Genomic DNA, 21,360 nt, shown 5'->3' with positions numbered 1-21,360 from the left:
TATACTAAAAAAAATAATTATATTGCTAACACCTCACCTCCATACTATTATTGACACACAGTACACCTGAACTGAATGGACTGTAATGCTGTGCAATGTGCTGCCTTCCACTGTGTAATTGTCTGAAATATATTAATTTTTTTTTTTTTTAAATATTGTTGAGAGTTACATGTTCTTTTAACATGTTCATGGAGCATATATATACTGTATATTTGTATTCTGGGGGTATCGTTCCTATGCAGAGGGTAGTTTAGTTTATTTATTGACTACGCTGAGGGCGTTTTATATTTTAATAATTTATTTATTTATTGTGTTGAGTTGAATGTGCTACTTATTATGTACTGTAATTACCTTGTGCCTTTTTTACCTTTTTTCTTTTCTTAAAGCTGACTCGGTGTAAACTGCTCAGAATTCCAATGAACTTAGATGCAAATGGCAAATAAAACTCTTGAATCCTGAATCTTGAATAATATTGGTAAATTGGTAGAAGATACAGGACCCCCAGGAGTCTCACCAGCAGACTGAGGAACAGTTTTTTTCCCCCAGGCTTTTGAATAGATAATTCATACGACACTTTCTCACACAAAAAGTGCAATAAACAAGTGCAATACCTCAATCATATATCTTATACTGTATTATATTCATAATATGCCCTGTACAAAGTATTTCCTTTTATTATTGTAATAGAACTTATTATTTTTAACGGAGCTTCCCAGCAAAAAGTATTTCACATGATTATACTTGTATAACCGGCGTGACAATAAACATCTTGAATCTTGAATAATACAAAGTGGGACTTAATTTGAGTAAAAGTTTTCACTCGAGTGAGTCTTTTGCAGATTCCAGCAAGAATGATTTAAGGTGTGCTTATGCATATCAGGACTAAAAAAATTGGATGATCAAGGTACAAAAATAACTAACATAAGAGAGCAGAGATTCTTATTTTCAAACAAGAAAAAGTGAATTGTCCTTATTCAAAGTGAAGGATTTGTCCATTTAACATTTTTTTTCACAAATGTAGTTAGTCTCAATGATTAAGCTTTATTGCACTATTGCACCTCTAGGGGGAGGTCAGGTACAGTGGATGTAGACACTTTTGAATGCAGGTCAACCAGCAATTGTAGAAGCCAATTAGCTCAATTACTCAAGTATCATGTATGCTGTTTGTATCTACCACCACCAGCCAATTTCACCAAGTGTTGACAAACATTGAAAGTGAAATCCTTGATATGCTTAAGAGCTCATAGCAGGTAGACCACTTAACTGGCTGTAATTACAGCTACATCAGATCCACTGAATCATGTTTGACATGCATGCAATCATACCATCTACGAGATGATAAAAAAGATAATCACCCGCTAACCTTTCTAAATATTGCTGCCTCTAAATCTGCCACTATGTGCGATGACAAGATGTCACAGCTGAGACAAAAAAAATCCACACCACAGGCACATCACATTTTTGCACTCTTTGTTCATACGTTAAGTTTTCAGCAACAATTGTTTTTGACATTGATACAGTGCAAATGCACAATAGCACAACAGACACCATTAAGGATACATATTATTTTTCAAAGTCAATACAGCAGATTTTCGACAATTTGCATGTTTGATTTTTTTTTTGTTTTTGCAAAACATAAATATGTTTGTCCTCTGTTTTAGCCTTCAGTGTCCAACAGACAAGTTTTCTTCACTGGTCAGGGACCCTTCAACATAGAGAGGCGTTTGGAAATCAATGGCAAGTCATTTTCCAAGTGTGGTCGGCAACTTCAGCGAGGTCATGACAAGTGGTGACGCAGGGCACTGTCAGCATCTGTTTCCCATCATGCCCCAGGAGCAGTGTGATCATCTGAGTCAGTCAGTCCAATCAACTTCATTCATACTCTTTTCAACTACGCGGCCATACTGGATGAATTTTTTAGCCATACTGTAAACCGGTACTGATGTTAAACATGTCTGCTATGATTTGATATGCATATTATATTAAGAAAGAGATAACCTAAGACCTGAGAAAATATCGCTTTTCGCAATGTAAGACACAGAAGATACAGTGCCGTTCACCCCGTCAGTTCACATCAACCACCAACACTCACCAGTGTTTCAAACTTTTTCTTTGACAGATTAAACAAAAACAACAAACACTGACAGACAAAAACATACTCAGATGGCTCAAGTTAACGTTGACTCCATCCATCTTCATATGTAACAATTTATTTATTTTTTTTAATATCAAGTAAACATATGCTCTTGGCAGATGTATTTCTTTAAAATCGCGTGATTCGGTTATATTTTAGGTTTTTAAAAACTATTCATGATGAATTCAAAAAAGGGCTTTTTAAACTTCAGGTGGACAAGTCGTGATGGCTCTGATCATGGCGGCGCCGCCTCCTCAGCATCCCTCAACGGAGACGCCAAGTCCATTGAGGCATTTTAGATCTGCACATTAGTAGTAATGCTCAAGCACAAACACCAGCCAACCTCTTGACCCTCCCACTCCCACCCCAAACCCCACTCCTAACTCCTCCACGCCACCTCTGCATCACCCGTCTTTCTTTCCAACAACCCTTACCGCTAACAGATTATCTCACTGGTCCCTGCTCTCCATTTCCAACTCCCTTTTTCTTCATTATCTCCCTTCTTCCCATACTTATGGCAATTGTTTACTCGCTCTTCTTGGTGACAGCCGCGGCCGATAATCTGGACTTGCCAAAGTAGGCCTCGAAAAAGAACTGGACAAAGAGAACAAAGTAGCTTAGGTACATGAGGGAAGACCACACAATGTTCTGCATGTGGGATGGACACTCCTGGCCCTGCTGCATCCACGAGTACACCAGGTAGTTGACCACGCAGCCCATCAGCATCTGGGTGATCTGGGTCAGCGTGATGAACATGGCGAACTTGCGCGACACCTTGAAGCCGGCCGCCCGCAGGGCGTAATAAGAGTACATGACGGCGTGGACCAAGTAGTTCATGGTCATGAACCATCCGCCGCCGGCCACCATGTCTTTGTAGGAGTACCAGGAGTAGAGCAGCACGGTGATGTGATGGTACCAGTGGAGGAAGATGAGCTTCTGTTTCCTCAGGACGATGAAGAGTGTATCACCTGCAGGTACGATAGAGGAAGTTGGGTTGCGTCAAGAGACGGGGGAGGTTTATGGAGAGCATGTGCAGTAGTAAAGAAACAATTGTTTGAAATGGTTTGAAAAAGACCAATAATGCCACTCCTTCCTATACTATATGACCACTATGTGCATTTGTGCATGTGGTAAAACAGTCAGCAGCAACATGCCATTTGTGTGGTTACACTTTGGCATACTAGAGGCCTGTTTGTAATGTGTGTTTAGCCTAACATTGGGTTACGCTACAACTGGCAACAGAACAGTTGGAATGAATGGATGACTGAATTATTGTAATTGCAGTTCACCAACATGCCTTTGCCATTTGGTAGTATTAAGTCTTAGCTGTCTGAAAATAAAACATCACTAAAGAGCACCAGCTTCATGCACGACATTTTGACAATGAAATGAATCCAAAACAAAACCGTCCTCAGTGGTCTGTTAATTTAATTGGGAAAGATGGTTCATGGGAAACAATACATTATATCTACTACACGGGCACTGTGAGACATTGCCATAAAAAAGGTCTCGACTTACCCAGTTCTGGTGCTTTACTAAGTACAAAGGCGTATGCCCAGAACTTGCTGACAGGCCCGTTGTAAAAGCTCTGGTCACAAACGGACTGTTTCAGCCCCTTCGTCATCAGGATGTTTATCATGTAACTCCCAGTACGGATGGCACCAAATATACTGCAAGGACAGAGAGACACACCAGACAGAAGAAATCATTGAAGTGGGAAAACGTGTGGTTATTTCGTTACCGTAGTTGATATGTGAAGTCTACGCCGACAAACTATGTACTTGATGTGTCAAGAGGTGCTATGGCTCCATAACAACATATCACCTGCTTCCCTCTGTTGCTGGTAGTATCTGATAGATGCACTCTGCACTATGTGTAGAAAAGGCATACTATACAGACAAGACAGCGATGACAGATGTCAAATTGTATCATTTCAAAGTAAATACACACTGTATTTATTCCAACATAAAGCCATAAACATAAACTATAACAAACAAAAGATGACAGCCCAGCAAGAAGCAAGTCTAAGTTATTCCCCGCACTGACTCAAACTAGGAAAACCACAGGAAAAGGACCAGTATGACTGAGTAATGTAGATGAAAAGTAAATGTAGACAAATGCCACCACAATCACGGCATGACACAGCTATTCTATCAGCTGTCTTTCTACCTAAAGCTCATGAAATGTTTGTGAATGGCATGAATGCATTAAGAGTTATTGATCACACAGTGTCATTTTAATTAGGCCACTAACTGATTATTCTGCTGGCTCTTATTTTAAATAATTAGGGCTACTCTTTAGGTTTGAAAATCGATATTTATTTGCTGCCTTTAATAATGTTAGTGCTTTCTCACCTGAACACAGCGAGCGTGAGCGACCACAGCACCAGCGGTTTCCTCAACTCAAACTTCTCCCTCTGTTTCATGACATGGCGGCCGCCGAGGATAAAGGCAACGTAGAGTGCAGAGAAGAGAAATGACTTCTTCCTGTAAACACAAACAAAAAAAAAACAAAGAGCAAAGATTAACATTAACCATGTTTTGACTTGTCATTGTCTTTACTGTACCTTAACAGCTTAATGTGCTGATTATGTTTAGTCTTTTCCAGCAATGCTCTGCTTAACATTTCATACAATCACATAAACACTGGGCAGCTTATAATTAACGGCTTAACAGACCTCTTGAAACAAATGTGAGGAGTCAACCAGATAAAATAGCAGAAATTTGACATAGGCTAATATATAAAAGAAGACACAAGGACAAGAACGTGACATGTGAGGAACTCACAGCTATTAATCAGTTAGAAATCCATCCTAAAACTACAAGCAGCTATTCACCATGAACATTGCATTTCTTGGACCGTGTAAGTACATACTTTATGCACATCACAAGATGCTCACATCTAACAGCATGTTTTCGAATGGGGACTTTCCCTTAATAGACTTCGGTTAAAAGCATTTTCACAGTAGTTACTACGGTAGTAGTGAGTGTCTTTCATGCCCTTTTCAACCCCAAATTTCTAAGTTTGAAAAGAAACTTATACAACCAGAAGTCTGCTTCTCTAACTGCTCCTCTTCTAGCAGCTCCACTATATTAAGTACAACATACTGTGTACAGAGCACAAACAATAGCTGCACTGACTTCCCAATTTATGCCTGAAGTAATGATTTAATGATGTGAGTCCAGCTCCAACAGTCACTAAATGCTTAGCTTTCACTTTATTGCTTCTGTTCAGTTCCAACTCCCACCATCCTGTGACGCCTGCCTTAATTGAGTTGTCAGAGATCACTGCTGTGCCACATGAAGTGGAGAAGACTTGTGCTGAAGCACCACCTGGTCAAACCGAATCTAAAGAAAAGCATTTCCCAGAGCTCAGCACAATTACAAAGCACAGGTGGTCCGATGTGACAGACTGGATGCTGAGTAGGACCAACAGAAGATTGGGACATGCTGCCTGAATCTAGAGCAGCTTTGTTTGAAACATTGTTTGGTGTATTGGACGGGGAACAGAGGAATAGTTTGGAGCATTAGCCAAAAAAGTTTGGGGAAATAAACTTAAGATGGTAAGGTTGCAGGTTGCAGGGGCCAAAGGTAGAGACCATAGACTGTATATAAAGATGGACGACATGACTGCTCCCCAAGCCAAAGCATCTTGATCGCCCCCTGGTGGCCGGCTGCAGTATAGGTTATACATCCTCCCAAAGTCACGTCAAATACATTTTTCCCAAAGATGGTTTCTGTCATTTTAGGTAGTTCTTATCACGCTGATGTATGTTCAAGTGTTCATTTTCCGATAAGTTTGGTTTTAATTAGTTATTTGATGTTATAAAAAAGGGGTGTGAGATGTCATGATTGACAGCTGTGATTGACAGCTGCTCTGAGTGAAGTAGTTGTGCAACCGGAGGCTCGGGAAATGTGCGATACAGGAGATATAAATTTAACTTTCCATAACTGTCACGAGTCTGTGTAGTAGAACATGTATCAATTTGATCATAAATGTAGTTAGAGAGATATTATGGTAGTTGTTGTGTCTTTCTAGCCAAACAGCTACCGTGGTGCTAACGTAGCAGCTAGGTGGCTCACACTAACATGCTGCGGCCGTGCTCAGCTCGTGATTGGCTCAGGCGGGTGTGTGGGCGGGACCTTGATACCGCGACTCCCCCGATCACTACTGCGCAGCCACTGGCTCCAAATGATGTCAACAGCTCCCGTATCCGGGATATTTTAGCTTCATTTTTGTACAGTGGGAAAAAGTACAGACGCGTCGTCCATCTATATACACAGTCTGTGCTAGAGACGTGTGTAAATGTACCAAAGAAGCATGAACAGCAACACCCTTGGAAAGAATAAACAAATAAAAACATCAGGTTTGCTCTCTCAGAGGACAGAGCACAGGCACCAGTAATGAGGCATTCTGGGAGCTCTGGGTCTAACGGCCCTGGGGATGATGAGTTGTGTAAAACTAGCCCAAGGAGTCGGGTTGTTTTTGCGCTGCTTTTTAGAGGTTATACAAAGAGAACAACATGACTACAACATTAATCACCAAATTGATGATTCTATTTAAAGCATTACGTGTGTAGTATTGTGTTACAGAAAAGATAAGATAAGATAAGATATTCCTTTATTAGTCCCGCAGTGTACAGCAGCAAAGGGGATAGTGCAAAAAACAAGACGCATCAGCTAACACAGTAAAAAAAGAGCTAAACAAAGTGAAACAAAATATGACCCATTTAAATAGAAGGAAGTATAAAAATAGGAACAGTTTATACAGCATTGACAATAAACAGACTATTACAAAATGGCACAAGTGGAAAAATGATATTGCACAGTGAGAATGAAATGAAATTCCACCTGAAAATATTGCACAGTATGAATTAGACCTGAGTAGTAATGATATTGCACAGTCAGTATACAGTATAGTGCAGTTATGTATTGTCAGTTTTTGGTGTGTAAAGGAAGTCTATTCAAGGTGAAATGTCTTTGTAATATAGTATAGTAGCACACTGGTATACTGGTCAAATGGTCTGTGCACAACTCACACTACAAACATTTCTCGCAGAACCGTGACATATGCAACCAAACCAATCCATCCTGTTCTGTTTCGCAGCCTCAGCAGAGCACTGTAACAACAGCACCTTGTTTTGCTGATCAGGTATGTAGCACGGTAAGAAAGAGAGAAAAAGTGTGCATTTTTGCAGTATTTTAAGAAATGACATCACTATTGTGCAGAGTGTCTCGACTCCTCTCTTTTCTCTCCACCCTCCCTCACAGAAAGGAAAACGATGCTCAGAATGCAAAACTCATAACAGTAACCAAGTCGATGAAGATTGGAGAGAAAGTACAATAACAGTGTCAGTTTTTAACATAATGGACTTCATTGTTGGTCAGCATTCAGAGAATGAAAGATGCCACTTTTCTGTTCTTGCACAGTAGGAAGCCCACGAACTGATTTAGGCCACCTTGTCCTCCGCAGATGAACAAAGGACAAAGCAGTCCAGTCAAAGTGGAGAGGAGCAGCTTTCACAGAATGACAACAGGGTTGGACTGCAGAATGACATCACTGTTTCTCAACTCCACACGAAGGAGGGGAGAACAGAGCAACACTGAACACACAGTGGCCTACATACTGTGGAAAGGCCGGCTGGATTGGAGAGGAGCAAGAATCTCAGCATTCCCCTTCAGAGTACTGCTGTCAAAGCTGACAGATTGATGTATGTTTAAGTACAGACCATGTACAACTCAATCACCAGTTAATTAGTCAATCTTACTTTTTACTTGCTTGGTCTGGTATGACCAGCAGCTTACGGAGGCTAATGTTAGCAAACTTTGGAAAGCTTGTTGTATAAAAGGACATTATTGAGTCTGTTTGCTTGTGTTTCCATTACAATATGTTTTAGCATTTACCATTATCCTGTTATTGGGGCCTCTGTTCAACCAAAAGTTACATAAACTCCCTTTTTAAAAAAAAAAAAAAAACTTTCTTACAAACAGCTACATACATGAAGTTTCAAGTCTTCTTCAATACAGCATGATGTTCATTTAGTAAGTTATGGTCCCATTTAGAGTCAAATAGACCATAAAGCAGGGGATGCTTTAGGGCGTGGCTACCTTGCGATTGACAGGTCGCTACCACGATGTTGTCCGGTATGTGAGTTGTCCGCATTTTCGTCTTAGAACTTTAACCCTTTCACAGTGGGATTTCAGTTCATGAAAGTTAATTATAACCTTTTTGGTCGCCTAAAAATGTCTTATTCAGCATTTGGTTGTACTTAGCTCCACCCTCTCGTGTCACTTCCGATTGCAAAAACAAAAAGGCCGAACTTGAGGCTTCAAAACGAGAATAGTCCACAAACCAACGGGTGACGTCACAGTGACTACGTCCACTTCTTATATATAGTCTATGATTATAATTGATTCACCTTAAGCTCCAGCAATCATAACTTCCACCACCTTCTTGAACTGTATCTAAAAATACCTTAATTACAATACAGGCCCTCTGATACCTGTTCATAAGAAGTGTTGTCTAAACTGACCAAGACGGTTATTCTTGTTATTATTTTGGAAGATCGTGTACCCTCATAATGTTGTTCATTCTCATGTGTTATCTATGTAATACCGCATGTCAGCCAATATAGGAGATAAGATGATATCAGTATCACAACTACTCCAATGATACAGCGCAGGCATAAAGGAATGGAGGAATTTTACCGCGTTGTTCTCTGCATTTTCTCAGCATTGTATACAAGTAAGCCAGAGGTTAAGATGTGCACGGGCTACTGCTTTATGTTTAGAAGATGGATTACACTGTCAGAAAACATAATAAAGGGTGAAGAAACCCAAGGGCATGGTCAAAGCTGGCAAGTTGGTTGAGGGCGGTGGGGGGAGGTGCTGCTGTTGTCTTTGCAAAGGCTCTGAAGTGCCAGCTGCAGCTCAGCTATGTCTGCAGTCACGGGAGTCTATTTGAGACATCAGTGTGAATTCACATCATCCCTTCATGCTCCACGGTGCCTCTACAGCTCCACTCCTGACCATAGTTATTCAGATTCAACCGAAAAATTATATTTTCAACTGAATTTTATCCTACTTGAAACAAGCTGCATTTTCAAAATAAAAGTCAACATACAAGTGATACATATTTTGAATGATCCATTATCACTGCTTTGACAAACTGACAAATGACGTGAAGTCACGGTCATAAGATATTTTTTTAAACTCATAATGACATTTTTGAAGAATGCTCCAAGCTCTTCTACTAACTTTGTAGATGGGATTTACTGAGTATACAGTATTTAGAGAGTCAGAGGCGAAGAAGAAACAGACGGGTTCATTTTTTTTTTTACTCCCATCTTCCTTCAGTTCCTTCAGTTCATCAAATAGTGGCTACAATACAACCCAGAAACTAATAAAGAAGCAAAAACTTGAGATGAAACAACAAGTTGATCTGTTGATTTTGAGTTGAGAAATAAGATGGTAGATGCCCGTAAAATATTGTACCAATTACAAAACTAATAATTGAGAAAAAAAAAAAATAAAAAATAGAATTACCGCCTCGTGGTTGTAAGCCTCCACCAGCCAATCAAGTTGCAGCTTTCATCCATGTCTGTCCAAAATATCATCACTTCCTCAATTTATCCTATTAGAGATTTCTGTTAAATTGTCATAATTAGCAGTGACACAGTGACCTTTGACCACCTAAATCTAATCAGTTCATCCTTGAGTTCAAGTAGACGTTTGTGCCAAATTTGAAGGAAGTCCCTAAAGGCGTTCCAGAGATATTGTGTTCACAAGAATAGTGCGAATGGACAACCCAAAAACATAAAGCCTCCGGCCACAGCTGTCGCTGCCGCAGAGGCAGAAAAACAAAGCTTGATGCATAAAAAAAACACATTGCAACCACCACTTCTGAACCTGACTTCTGTCTACACAGGACAATATATTAAAAGGGGTGTGGCGAGAGGCTCGACTGCTGATTGTCAAAGTGGGCCGAGGCAGCACAAATGCAAAAACTACAGCATCAGAGCTCTTTTGGGCAGGATCAGCATGGAGCAGTGACAGAATCAGCAGAGATTTCTCGCTTGCTGCAAGGTTGGAAACCAGCTGCTTCTCTCCAGCTGAGATTTCCTCCAAATAACAAGTAAGCAGCAGTGGCTTCATTTTAGAAAAATAAAGGTGTCCCAGATCCACTGCATAAGTTTTACGTGTTCAAAGTGTTTACATGCATCTATTTGTGCACCGAAAGCTTGATATACTGTAATAAACACACAAAAATTATATATTGTTTGTACTGGTGTGGTCACACATAAAAAAAAATTGAATAAGTAAAATATTAATAAACAATAAAACCGCCAATTAAACAGGCCATGATGAATATGTAACCAGGATAGTGTGCAAGTAAAATTAAAGTATCAGAAAAGCTGAGCTCAGTTACAGCTAGGTAGGTATGGCATCTCTTTGTCCCGGGTTTAATTGCTATCGGGGTGAGACGCTGGGCGTTGGCCCAGTTTGCGCTGCTGCCAAACCATGCTGAAAATCTGACATATCCTACAAAGGTGTTCATATCTAAAGAACATAAAGTTACAAAGCCAACAAACCAAAACTCTAGTGTTGCCTAGACCAACAAAATAATCCTCAACAAATAATGTTAACATGAGGGTTCCACTTAACATGTTATTCTAACAACTGCCACGGAGAAAAGGCATCAGATCTCATACACAATTGTACAGTAAACTAGCAGGCATAGTAGACACCATCTTAACTTAACAGTTCATCACAGTAGAGGTGTGTGATATATTCTGCAGTACAGTTGGTAATATATTAAGGATGTTGGTCGTGCAGCCCCTCCCCTCCCCCACTCAGTGCTGTATAAAGCTGCAGGACAACCTGCTGTGAAACTTAGAACTGTATTAGCTGGTCCAGGAGATTTTCACCCGTTACGTAATCCTGAGTTTGCAGTCTGAGGATGAGTCTGCACGCCTGTGAGCTGGTGTCCAACTGTCTTACCAGAGTGTGTGTGTTTACAGTGTCACACATGCATATGCACAACAAAAAGTGTGTGTGCACAAACATATAAAATAACTCAGTTCAGTTCAGGGGGGTGTAACTCTATTCCCTAGCACCGCCGTCTGTATCTAAGACAGTGGAAAGGCAACCGCAGTTACTGTGCCAACGTGTAGGATGAGCAGCAAACCACTAAATAAGACCAAGAGGTGCTGTAAGTAAGACCTAGCTATTACAGAATAATCTGTCATCCGAGAAGCACACATTTCTAATCCAGTTAGTAACACACCCACCAGTCCCAGTTACTGCAAGCAATTTCTAATGGAACTTTTAAATAACCAAGCTTGCAAGATGCTATCATGCATTGGTTTGGTTCACTCTGCATCGGGTGGCCCACATGAAGCGACAATTTATCTATTGAGGAAACAGAAGAGGAGTTCTTTAGTTGAGTGGTAATTATTTCAGCCTGTTAAGTGCTTAAGAACATCTTGAGTCATGCTTATTTTGAGCAGCAAGACAAATGGCTTGTAGGAGGCATATAGCACTCAACAGTTTTACCAAATCCATGCACCTTGATTGCATCTCTGTACTGTCCACTTATTGTATTAAGATTTTTCAATAATGCTTAGGCTTCAGATCAAGCTGTGTCTCTCTGTCCAATCACAGACAAATGTACACAGCAGGGTTTGCGACCAACATTGGTGCCATGGACCAATGTTTTGATGAGCGGGGTCAAATTAGTTTCTATCTTGTGCTCTACTAGCACCTAATAATGACACACACTTACACAGTCAAGCACGAGGGTGACCAATACACATTCCTGGAACTGCAGAGGACAGTAATGCAATTATGTACTGCGTGCAAAGCATGCTATTCCAAGAACTGAAAGTTGATGGAGATAACGTTCCAAGAAAAGATGTGATGTTCTGTTAAGGCGGGGAAGAAGATGGCCGCTGTCCAATGTAAACAATGCAGGCTTCAACATATTTTTTAAAATCATGTCAAAATTAGGGCTGTCAAAGTTAACGCATATTTTTAGGTTATACCGGGCTCAGTTTTAAAGCTAGAGGGAAGATATTGGTATCATATGAAACAGATAACCTCAGGAATCCATCGGTACCAACCATGTCATACTAGCTTGTCGTGAAGACGGCTAAATAACGTTTCAAATATTTTGTATAGGGCTGTCAAAGTTAAGGGGTCCCTTGACCTCTGACCTCAAGATATGTGAATGGAAATGGGTTCTATGGGTACCCACGAGTCTGTGTCAGCTGTTGTTGCCTGTTGGGCTGCAGTTTGCCATGTTATGATTTGAGCATATTTTTTATGCTAAACAGATACAAATGTGTGATTAATTTGCAATTAATCGTGATTAAATACTTCAATCGATTGACAGCCCTAGTAAAAATTTAAATGCAAAGTAGCTCAACGCCTACAAAATAAAATGGACTATAAAATGAACTGCTCTTTCCCTTCTTTGTTCGCAGCTTTTCCTTGACAGCCTGATGAAATCTGAAAGTGAAACCAGACGCAGCGCCACTCCAGGCAGACCTTAATTCACGAGGAGCCAGCCCACATCTTCATCTCACCCGTCATGAGAAGGAGAGCAGCCCAGCAAACATCAAGCCCGGGGTGGACTCTGGGTTAACACGGTCAGAAATGATCAGCATCATGATGCGCTGCTCTCGTTAAAATGGCAGCAGCAAGAAGCAAGGTCTTGTAAATGTAACTGTAGGTCCATCAGGAGGAACCTCTAGGATTGCACTGGGAAATCATAATAATAAATCATTTATTTTCTTCAATTAGCAAAATAATAAATGCTGTTTGCTTTCATTTGGTTTTGGAGTTGTTGCGTTTGATTTAACACAGAATAAAACATCTCTTTGGTAATTTATATGGTAAGCTGTGCATTACATTCAGGGCACAATAAATAATATAAAACACAAACAGAAGGCAGCTTACTATGGCTATAAAATATAACCTAATTCCTGCTACCCAAGTTTGTCACCTGCAAAATAATTTCTTCAATAAACATTTTGCAATGGCTTCTAATTAACTATAACCACCTCTCCCACATCGTCTGCACTGTGGCTCTTTGAATTATGCGTCTTTGTTAGTTGCCTGTCTGTAATGCTAACATCTAGAAATGTATTATTCCATTATTTCTGTCAAGTGTAAACCACTATGGGGAAATCACCAAAAAAAAACTCAAATTACAAATATTATTCAACCAGATCTTGAACAAGATAGGAAAGGAAACAAGCTGTGTAAAGACCAATGAAATGATACCCTGATGCCAAATTTAAGACGGGGGTATCTATTGGTCTCATCCATCCAATAGCCAGGCTCAGGAACTCTGGGACAATAGGCTTGACGGCTTTTGGACTGAATAAGAAACATGAGATTCGGAAGGAAGAGACTTATCTCCTCAACTCATCAACTACCAAAGGAACCTGACCTTCAAGACTAGTCAATGAGCTACGATACATCCTGAACAGCATCGCTATATATCCCTCATAGGGTGGCTGAATCATATAAACAGTAAGCAGACAGGATACACAAATATCTCATTGCTCATTCACTGCAGCATTCTCAGACTCTGCATCCCTCATTATCAGTCCAGGGCTAAACCACCAGAGATCCATCAAAAGTGCGGAGACCCATAGCGATGCTATCTACCCGTGAGGCTTTTTTTCAAAACTGGAGAACGCAGATCCCAAGCAACCTGCATGGTAATGAAGAACGATGACGTCTGTGGGAGCACAGAATGAGTCAGCAGGTTAGAGATGTCTGTATAACAAGAGGGGAACAGCTCTGTTTTGTATGGTAAGGCCACACTGCGAAACTATCTTATAACAGGCCGTTTTTGATCTGCAGCAGATTTTAACCACACAGAATCACATCCACTGCATTATTATAAAGGGGAAAAACACAAATCCCCAAATGCATCTACACAATGCTCACTCTGACTGACATACGTACATCATTTTTCAAAAGTACATCACACAAGAATCTGTATTAGATCAGTTCCATTTGATAATTTTCAATAACATTTTTCACCACGTCTAACAGTGAGACAATCAGTATGTTAAATGATACGCTTTGAACTCTATGCACCTCTGCAGTGAAGCAGCTGAGCTTTTGATATCGGTATAGATAAGAAGATAGGAGCTTCATAAAGCAACGTGCTAGATGTTTTAACTGTAATGGCCACAGTCCAAATATTATCTAGCTTATCTCTATCTTGGCTGGGAGCACAGACATCTCTATGAACCAGTATAATTTGAATAATGACATATACAGCAATGTTTACATGTCACAAAACTATAGTGAACCGACATGAACCACTTTGGAAATGTGTATCATACTAATAAAGCACAATGCCTTGAACAGTTACACTAATGCAGTACAGTGGACTTAGGCAGAAAAATAAGTATGAGCTAAATGCAATCACTGGATTTTTTTATATTTTTTTTGTAAAAAGTGAACAGCGAAGTAAATATCACCCAGCTGACATGGCAGGTTCACTCCGAAATGTACCTGACTTCACTTTCTCAGGTCCCAGGTGCTACATTATGTGATGCTGCTGACACTCCTGAAATAACAGGAAAGCATTGACGGCAGCAATATCTGATGTAGAAAAAGGATTTATTTTTCCCACTTTTCTAACCTTATGCAGAAACGACTGTTATTTGGTCTGCGCTATCAATTTTTCCAGAATGTTTATTACAATGGCCGATTACTTTGAGTTGGCTGTCCACAATTTCCTGAGCAACACTGAGTTCGACAAACTGTGTCATCTCTATCATGTCATTGGTGCTGTGAAAATGTTTTAAAAAACTATGCACTATGCATGTCTTTTAACTGTATAGCCAATATACAGTATTGTCCTGCCCTTAGTACACTACCTCATGTGTTTATGGTACTTTTATAATTTTCGTACAGGAGGAAAAGAGGATGGCGCTCATGTTGTCGCTAGATGACAACAGCATCTAGGTCCATGTCCACTCCTTCCTCTTCCTTTTCCTAGTCTTCTGACAACTGGTTGCTTAATCATCCTGGCTTCACAATGCTGAGCTGTCTGCGGCCAGTCTCAAGGGAACACATCAGATCGGTGTACCAGTCTCCATTCATCTCTGCACAACGGTGCAGTATATAAACAGTGTATGGTGATGTCTCACTGTCTGTGTTTTGAAACACATGCATTACTTTAACTAACTTAATCTGGACAGAAAATTCCTTTCAGGTTGAAATGTAAAAACGTAACATTTTATCAACACAGATCCTCCACCTCTGGTTGATCAGCAGTGTCTCCGTTTTAACAGATGGGTTTTTATGTTACAGATAAATCCTGCCACTACCAGCAGCATAACTGGTTAAGAACTTATTTAAATCAGATTTCAGGGGCTGTTTCCAATCGTCCACTTACTAGGGCTGTCCTTGACCAAAGAAATTCTTAGTTGACTAATACTCATCCGATTTTGTTGTCTAATCGATTAGTTGGGGCTAAGAGGGGGCAGTCCTATTACTCACAATACTGAATGCTGAGCCACTGGTTAAGACGTATAAGGGTGTTGCAATCCTGGCCTCACCCCGATCAGTGATGTCACAGCAGGCGTCTTTTCAGCAGCAGTGAAAAGGTAACACACCTGATTGTAGTGCAACAGTAGTTTATTGAACTTCGACATACATCAGTGCACATATACCGTGCTTACAATGCGATGGGCCGGAGCTAGCACGCAGGAGTTTATCAATTAGCGCTGTCAATAAAATAATATGTGTTACATTTATTACACAAAACTGTTTATGGCAACCTAAATCTGCCCAAAAATAGCTGGATTTTGCTCATGCTTTTCTTATTAAAATAATAGGACAACAAATGAACCAGAACTGGTATTCATAAACTCAGAAACATATAAATCTTAACATATAGCCTTTGTGCTAAGTAAACCTTTGCCAGCCAAAAACTAATTCAATTGACATTTGCACTTGGCTTAGCTGGTGTTAAGTCCAGACCATAGTAGTAGAGGTTTGCTGAAGGTGCATTAAAAGAGTGGTGTGCAAGTCTGTGATTTAAGTCATTGCATGCATGGTTAAAAAGCATTGCAGTTGGTTTTCAAAGTGTCCTACTGAAGTAACCATCAAACAACAGCTTCCTTTTTTCTATTTCGCACGACGCTTGCCTTCAAACTAGTTTATTCTTGTTTTTTTCTATCTCCGTCTCGCCCCTTATCTCATAAAAACATGCCACTCTAACTAGTTTATTCTTGTTTTTTTTCTTTTTCAGTCTCGCCCCTTAACTCATAAAAACATGCCACTCTTAGTCAGTTGCCCGCTGAACATTTTTGAATGTAATAAACAACCTATCAAATCCCATTTCCTGTGGTCGTTGCCTCCATCAGCCATGTGTACTGGCCCAGTCTGACATCCTCCACTACAGGAGCAGCGCAGAGAAGTCAGCACAGATCAGCTGCAAACCTGATTGGCTAATGCTCTGTCAGCCGACATCAGAAGATTAACGCCATTGGTCGGTTGTCAGTACCAGGGTATGGACAGCTCCTACACGCTGCTCCCATGCTTTCGCTCTCTCACACACCAACACAGATTCCATTGAATGAATAAGAACAAAACTGTTCTAAAACTGGCTCTACTCAATACAGATTTATGTTAAAAATAATGTGCTAAATGTGACTCTTTCTACAGTCAGTTCAAACCGATGATTGAAGAAGCCAGATGAATCCCTCCTGCTCACCGTGTGCTGCTTTCTACAAACCCAGTGCCACTGAATGCTTAATGAAGCCTATGCTATCTGTAACGCATGACTCATTTTGTTTTGCTTACAACCATTTCTTTGCTCAACCTGGCACCGACCTGGACAATAATGACCCTTCAGTGAGTTCATGCAAAGGATGGTTGGATGGACCAGCACATGACCTACATATGAAATTCATCGATGCACACAACCACAGAGCAATGTTTACTCAGCCTAACCCCAGTAGCCACAGTGAAATATCAGTCTAGGATAATGGTGTAGTTTGTGTAAAGCTTGGCAGACGCTGCCCTGAGCAAACATTACACATAGTTTTCACCTTAAAATCACACTCTCAGTCATTACAAGAAGATTACATAAAATACACTGGAAGTTACTGTGTTGGAGTTTGTTTAGTAATTAATCAGTTAGAGGTTCATCAGTGTTCTCTATTCAGTATTTTGCCAAAACCTCTAGCATTTCTAAAGCTAGACTATCAATCGCTTAGTTGATTGACAAAATTACCAACTCTTCCAACCCAGTATCACGCCAAAGCGTGTAATAGACCCGTCTGCCCACCAGAGGATAGCGTGTTAGTGTCACGTTTGGCCTCGCCAAGGCGTGAAATTTACACGAGTGTATGAAGGTGCAGTACCAGCAGGGGGCGACAAAACCACTTACGCCGAACTCACACCAGAGCAGTGGCAAAGTGCGTCCTGCGGCGAGCTGGCATGCAATGTCTATGAAAAGCTGCGCCAGCAGCTACTCCCAAGCTCAGCGAGCTGCGGCTGTTTGATTCTGCGGCGAAGTGCGGCCAAACAAAAGTTAAGAAAAGTTTAACTTTTAGTGGCGAAGTACAGCCAGAGAGGACCCGCAGCCAACCAGTAAACAGATTCTGTGACTCCTGTGACATGTTGACCTGTGTTACAAAGAATTTCATCCCACCTGAAACACATGAACACGCCTCCCGGCCACAGAAAAATTTAATTTTTGCAGAGAGCCGCACTTCGTCGCTGCCTGGTGTTAATTTGGCGTTAGTCAGGTTTAGGAAAAACATCATGGATAGCCTTAAAATAAGTACGTAAACTAAGAACAATATATTTGAAAACAACATAACAAAAGTATGGAAAACACGTTACAAACTATGGATGTGCATTTCAAAAAAAATATTATTTGATAATCACTGGGAACTAGTCTACGGAAAAGAGACGAACTGAATGTGTCACACGCGTTTTACTGGTAGTAACATTACTACCCGGCGGCACCTGCGCAGTTAAAACAAGGGAAAATATATTTTTTAAGACATAACTATAGTTGCATAAACTATTCGATTTTCTTGTAATTGAATGACTATTCAACATTTTTTAAATCACGACCCGTCCCTATCACAAATGTCACTAAAAAACAACATGTCACTTAAAAAAAACATGTCACTAAAAAAATATGTCACTAAAAAAACATGTCACAAATGTCGCTAACATAACTTACAAAACAAAACACCTGGTTGAAAGTCCGGTTTGTCTGCCATAAGCCGTGTTTCTCTCTTGTTATTCTCTGTCACTAGCTCTGAGCGTAGCATATTTATGTGAAATGTATTTACAACGCAGTCAGTACAGACTACATGGTGTGCAAATGACACGCCTAATGCAAGAACAGCATTCTTTTTGCACAATTAAGCCCTGAGCATTATTGCGTCATTCGGGCTGACTATGTTGATGATTGATTAAACATTTCAGTCATGGCAAAAACGCCAAACACTTTGATTCCAATGTCTCTAATGTGTGGATTTACTACTTTTCTCTGATTTATATCTTTATAAATAGAAGATCTTTGGATTTTGGACTGTTGGTTGGAGAAAACAAGCTGTTTGAAGACATTATCTTGGACTCTGGGAGCCTGTGATGGCCAATTTTCTCTTTTATCCTGATATTTTATAGTCTAACAGATGAAAAAAATCGTTGGTTTCAGCCTTGAACATTTTTTATACAAAGTAATGCTCAGAACAGAGTTTTGATTGACCTTACAATAACATGCAGTACGCTGACTTTTCATTCTCCTGTACATTATGATTTTACTGTGATATCTGTAGTCTTTACTTTTACTAGAAGAAAGGTAATACCTCGTTTGAAGGACAAAACCAGGATGACTGGTTCAATATGCTATTGGGCAGTGGCGGAAGAAGTATTCAGACATTTTACTTGAGTAAAAGTAACAATACCACAGTATAAAAATACTATTTTACCATTAAAAGTCCTGCATTCAAAATCTTACTTAAGTAAAAGTACGAAGAAAAACGTGGCTATTTTCAAAGGGGTCCCTTGACCTCTGACCTCAAGATATATGAATGAAAATGGGTTCTATGGGTACCCCGAGTCTCCCCTTTACAGACATGCCCACTTTATGATAATCACATGCAGTTTGGGGCAAAGTCATAGTCAAGTCAGCACAATGACAGCTGTTGTTGCCTGTTGGGCTGCAGTTTGCCATATTATGACTTTAGTATATTTCTTATGCTAAATGTAAATAAGTGTAGTTTAGGGCTGTCAAAGTTAATGCAAATTTGTTTTAAGGCCACTAATTTCTTTAACGCATTAAGAAACTAGAAAACTATGTTATACTAGCTCGTCTCGAAGGAGGTTAAATAACGCTCCAAACTTCTGCAAAATTTTCTGATTTTTTTTTATGAGTTGAGCATATTTTTTATGCTAAATGCAGTACCTGTGAGGGTTTCTGGACAATTTTTGTCATTGTTTTGTGTTGTTAATTGATTCCAATAATAAATATATACATGCATTTGCATAAAGCAAGTATATTTGCGCACTCCCATGTTGATAAGAGTATTAGACACTTGACAAATCTCCCTTTAAGGTGCATTTTGAACATTAAAAAATCGATTAATCATAGACAATCATGCGATTAATCGCGATTTAATATTTTAATCGACTGACAGCCCTAATTTTGTATTAATAATTTAAATCTGCATAGTAAATAGTGACTAAATGTATCAAATAAATGTAGTGTAGTAAAAAGTAACATAAAAGGGAAATTATCAAGTACAAGTACCTCAAAAATTGTACTTGAAAGTACAGTACTTGAGTAAATGTATTTATTACATTCCACCACTGGTATTGCACCAGTGACTGTTTAGATGGATGAGGAAGCTGGAGGAGCCATGGATGACCTTTATACAATACTCTTTATCACTGATGCTGGCAGGGAGAATAAATCACAGGAAAATCAAGGACAAATCCTCCCTGTTAAAGATGCACAATGCATCATGTAGTATCCTGTCAGACAGGCTGCTGGAGGAGCATCGCATGCACACGCGGCTGCAGGGCCTGCTGTGAATTTGTTCATTTCATGAAGCACACAAGCAGCAATGTGCGGATGATGACAGAGAGACAGAGAGCCTGATATAATAGGATTTAATCCCGGTGAGCGAGGCTGATGATGCATGTGCTACAAGCCTGCAGCATGTACACACATACCGCAGTTGCAACATTATTGCATGTTACTGTATGTAGCCTTCATCTCTTACCAGTTCTCCTGCATCCATCGGATGGCTTCGTCCTCGTTGAACTGTCTCTCGAACTCGTACTCTTGCAGAGCTAGAACCGACATGCTCACTGAGTTTTCTCTTCACTGCTGCTGGAACAAGATGATACAAGAAGGTGTTTGTGTTTAGTCGGTTGTTTCCTTTCAACCCTCGACTCGCATCGCTCGCGCTGCTTGTCTGGACCCTCGCGTTTGTGCGCGAGCAGTTCGTCGGTAGCGGCACCTTCCTCCTCTACCGGTTGACAGAGAGAGAGCCTACGCCCTCTTCCCCAGGAAGGAGGACTCATGGTCCTAGCGCCGCAGTGTTTATTGCTCTCCTCTCTGTCATTACAGTGTCATTAAAAAATTCAGTTAATTTCAAATTCAATTCACTTTAATTCAAGTTTAAAAAAAATGAATAATAATAATAACCATAATGTTATCATTCAGTTGAGTTTAGTTATGTTCAGTGCAACTCATTTCCTTTGAAGGTCCCATATCATAAGATAAGATAAGATAAGATAAGCTATTCCTTTATTAGTCCCACAGTGGGGACATTTGCAGTGTACAGCAGCAAACGGGATGGTGCAAAAAACAAGAAGCATCAGCTAACACAGTAAAAAAAAAGAACAAAATATGAACCATTTAAATAGAAGGAAGTATAAAATAGGAGCAGTATATACAGTAATGACAATAAACAGACTATTAAAAAAATTCACAAGTGGAAAATGATATTGCACAGTGAGAATGTAATGAAATTCCACCTGAAGATATTGCACAGTATGAATTACACCTGAATCATGCTCATTTTCATGTTCATGCTTGTATCAGACTTCTACTAGAACATGTTTACATACTGTAATGTTAAAAATACACATTATTTTCCTCATACTGTCTGCCTGAATATGCCTGTATTTACCCTCTGTCTGAATCGCTCTGTTTTAGTG

General features: G+C 40.0%; 1 protein-coding gene across 1 annotated transcript; it reads right to left on the bottom strand.

The window, feature by feature from the left end:
* Window positions 1–1,453: 1,453 nt before the first annotated feature.
* elovl6 (ELOVL fatty acid elongase 6) lies at window positions 1,454–20,702 on the bottom strand. The gene is made up of 4 exons (XM_037780955.1): window positions 20,418–20,702; window positions 4,489–4,620; window positions 3,653–3,804; window positions 1,454–3,102 (listed from the first exon to the last, which is right to left on the bottom strand). Exons 1-4 carry the CDS (start codon window positions 20,498–20,500, stop codon window positions 2,660–2,662), a joined length of 810 nt encoding a protein of 269 aa, XP_037636883.1. The 5' UTR covers window positions 20,501–20,702; the 3' UTR covers window positions 1,454–2,659.
* Between the last annotated feature and the right edge of the window lie 658 nt (window positions 20,703–21,360).

Source organism: Sebastes umbrosus, chromosome 9 (assembly GCF_015220745.1).
Source record: "Sebastes umbrosus isolate fSebUmb1 chromosome 9, fSebUmb1.pri, whole genome shotgun sequence".
Lineage (NCBI taxonomy): Eukaryota > Metazoa > Chordata > Actinopteri > Perciformes > Sebastidae > Sebastes > Sebastes umbrosus.
The sequence above is the reverse complement of the archived record's forward strand: the minus strand, read 5'-3'. Positions and strand labels throughout refer to the sequence as shown.

Excerpts from the sequence above, each read along its gene's own strand:
- elovl6 (XM_037780955.1), bottom strand. The coding sequence starts at position 20,500 with ATGTCGGTTCTAGCTCTGCAAGAGTACGAGTTCGAGAGACAGTTCAAC. Across the intron at positions 4,621-20,417 it reads CGATGGATGCAGGAGAACTG|GAAGAAGTCATTTCTCTTCT; the intron begins GTAAGAGATGAA and ends TTGTGTTTACAG. Across the intron at positions 3,805-4,488 it reads CTCACGCTCGCTGTGTTCAG|TATATTTGGTGCCATCCGTA; the intron begins GTGAGAAAGCAC and ends CTGTCCTTGCAG.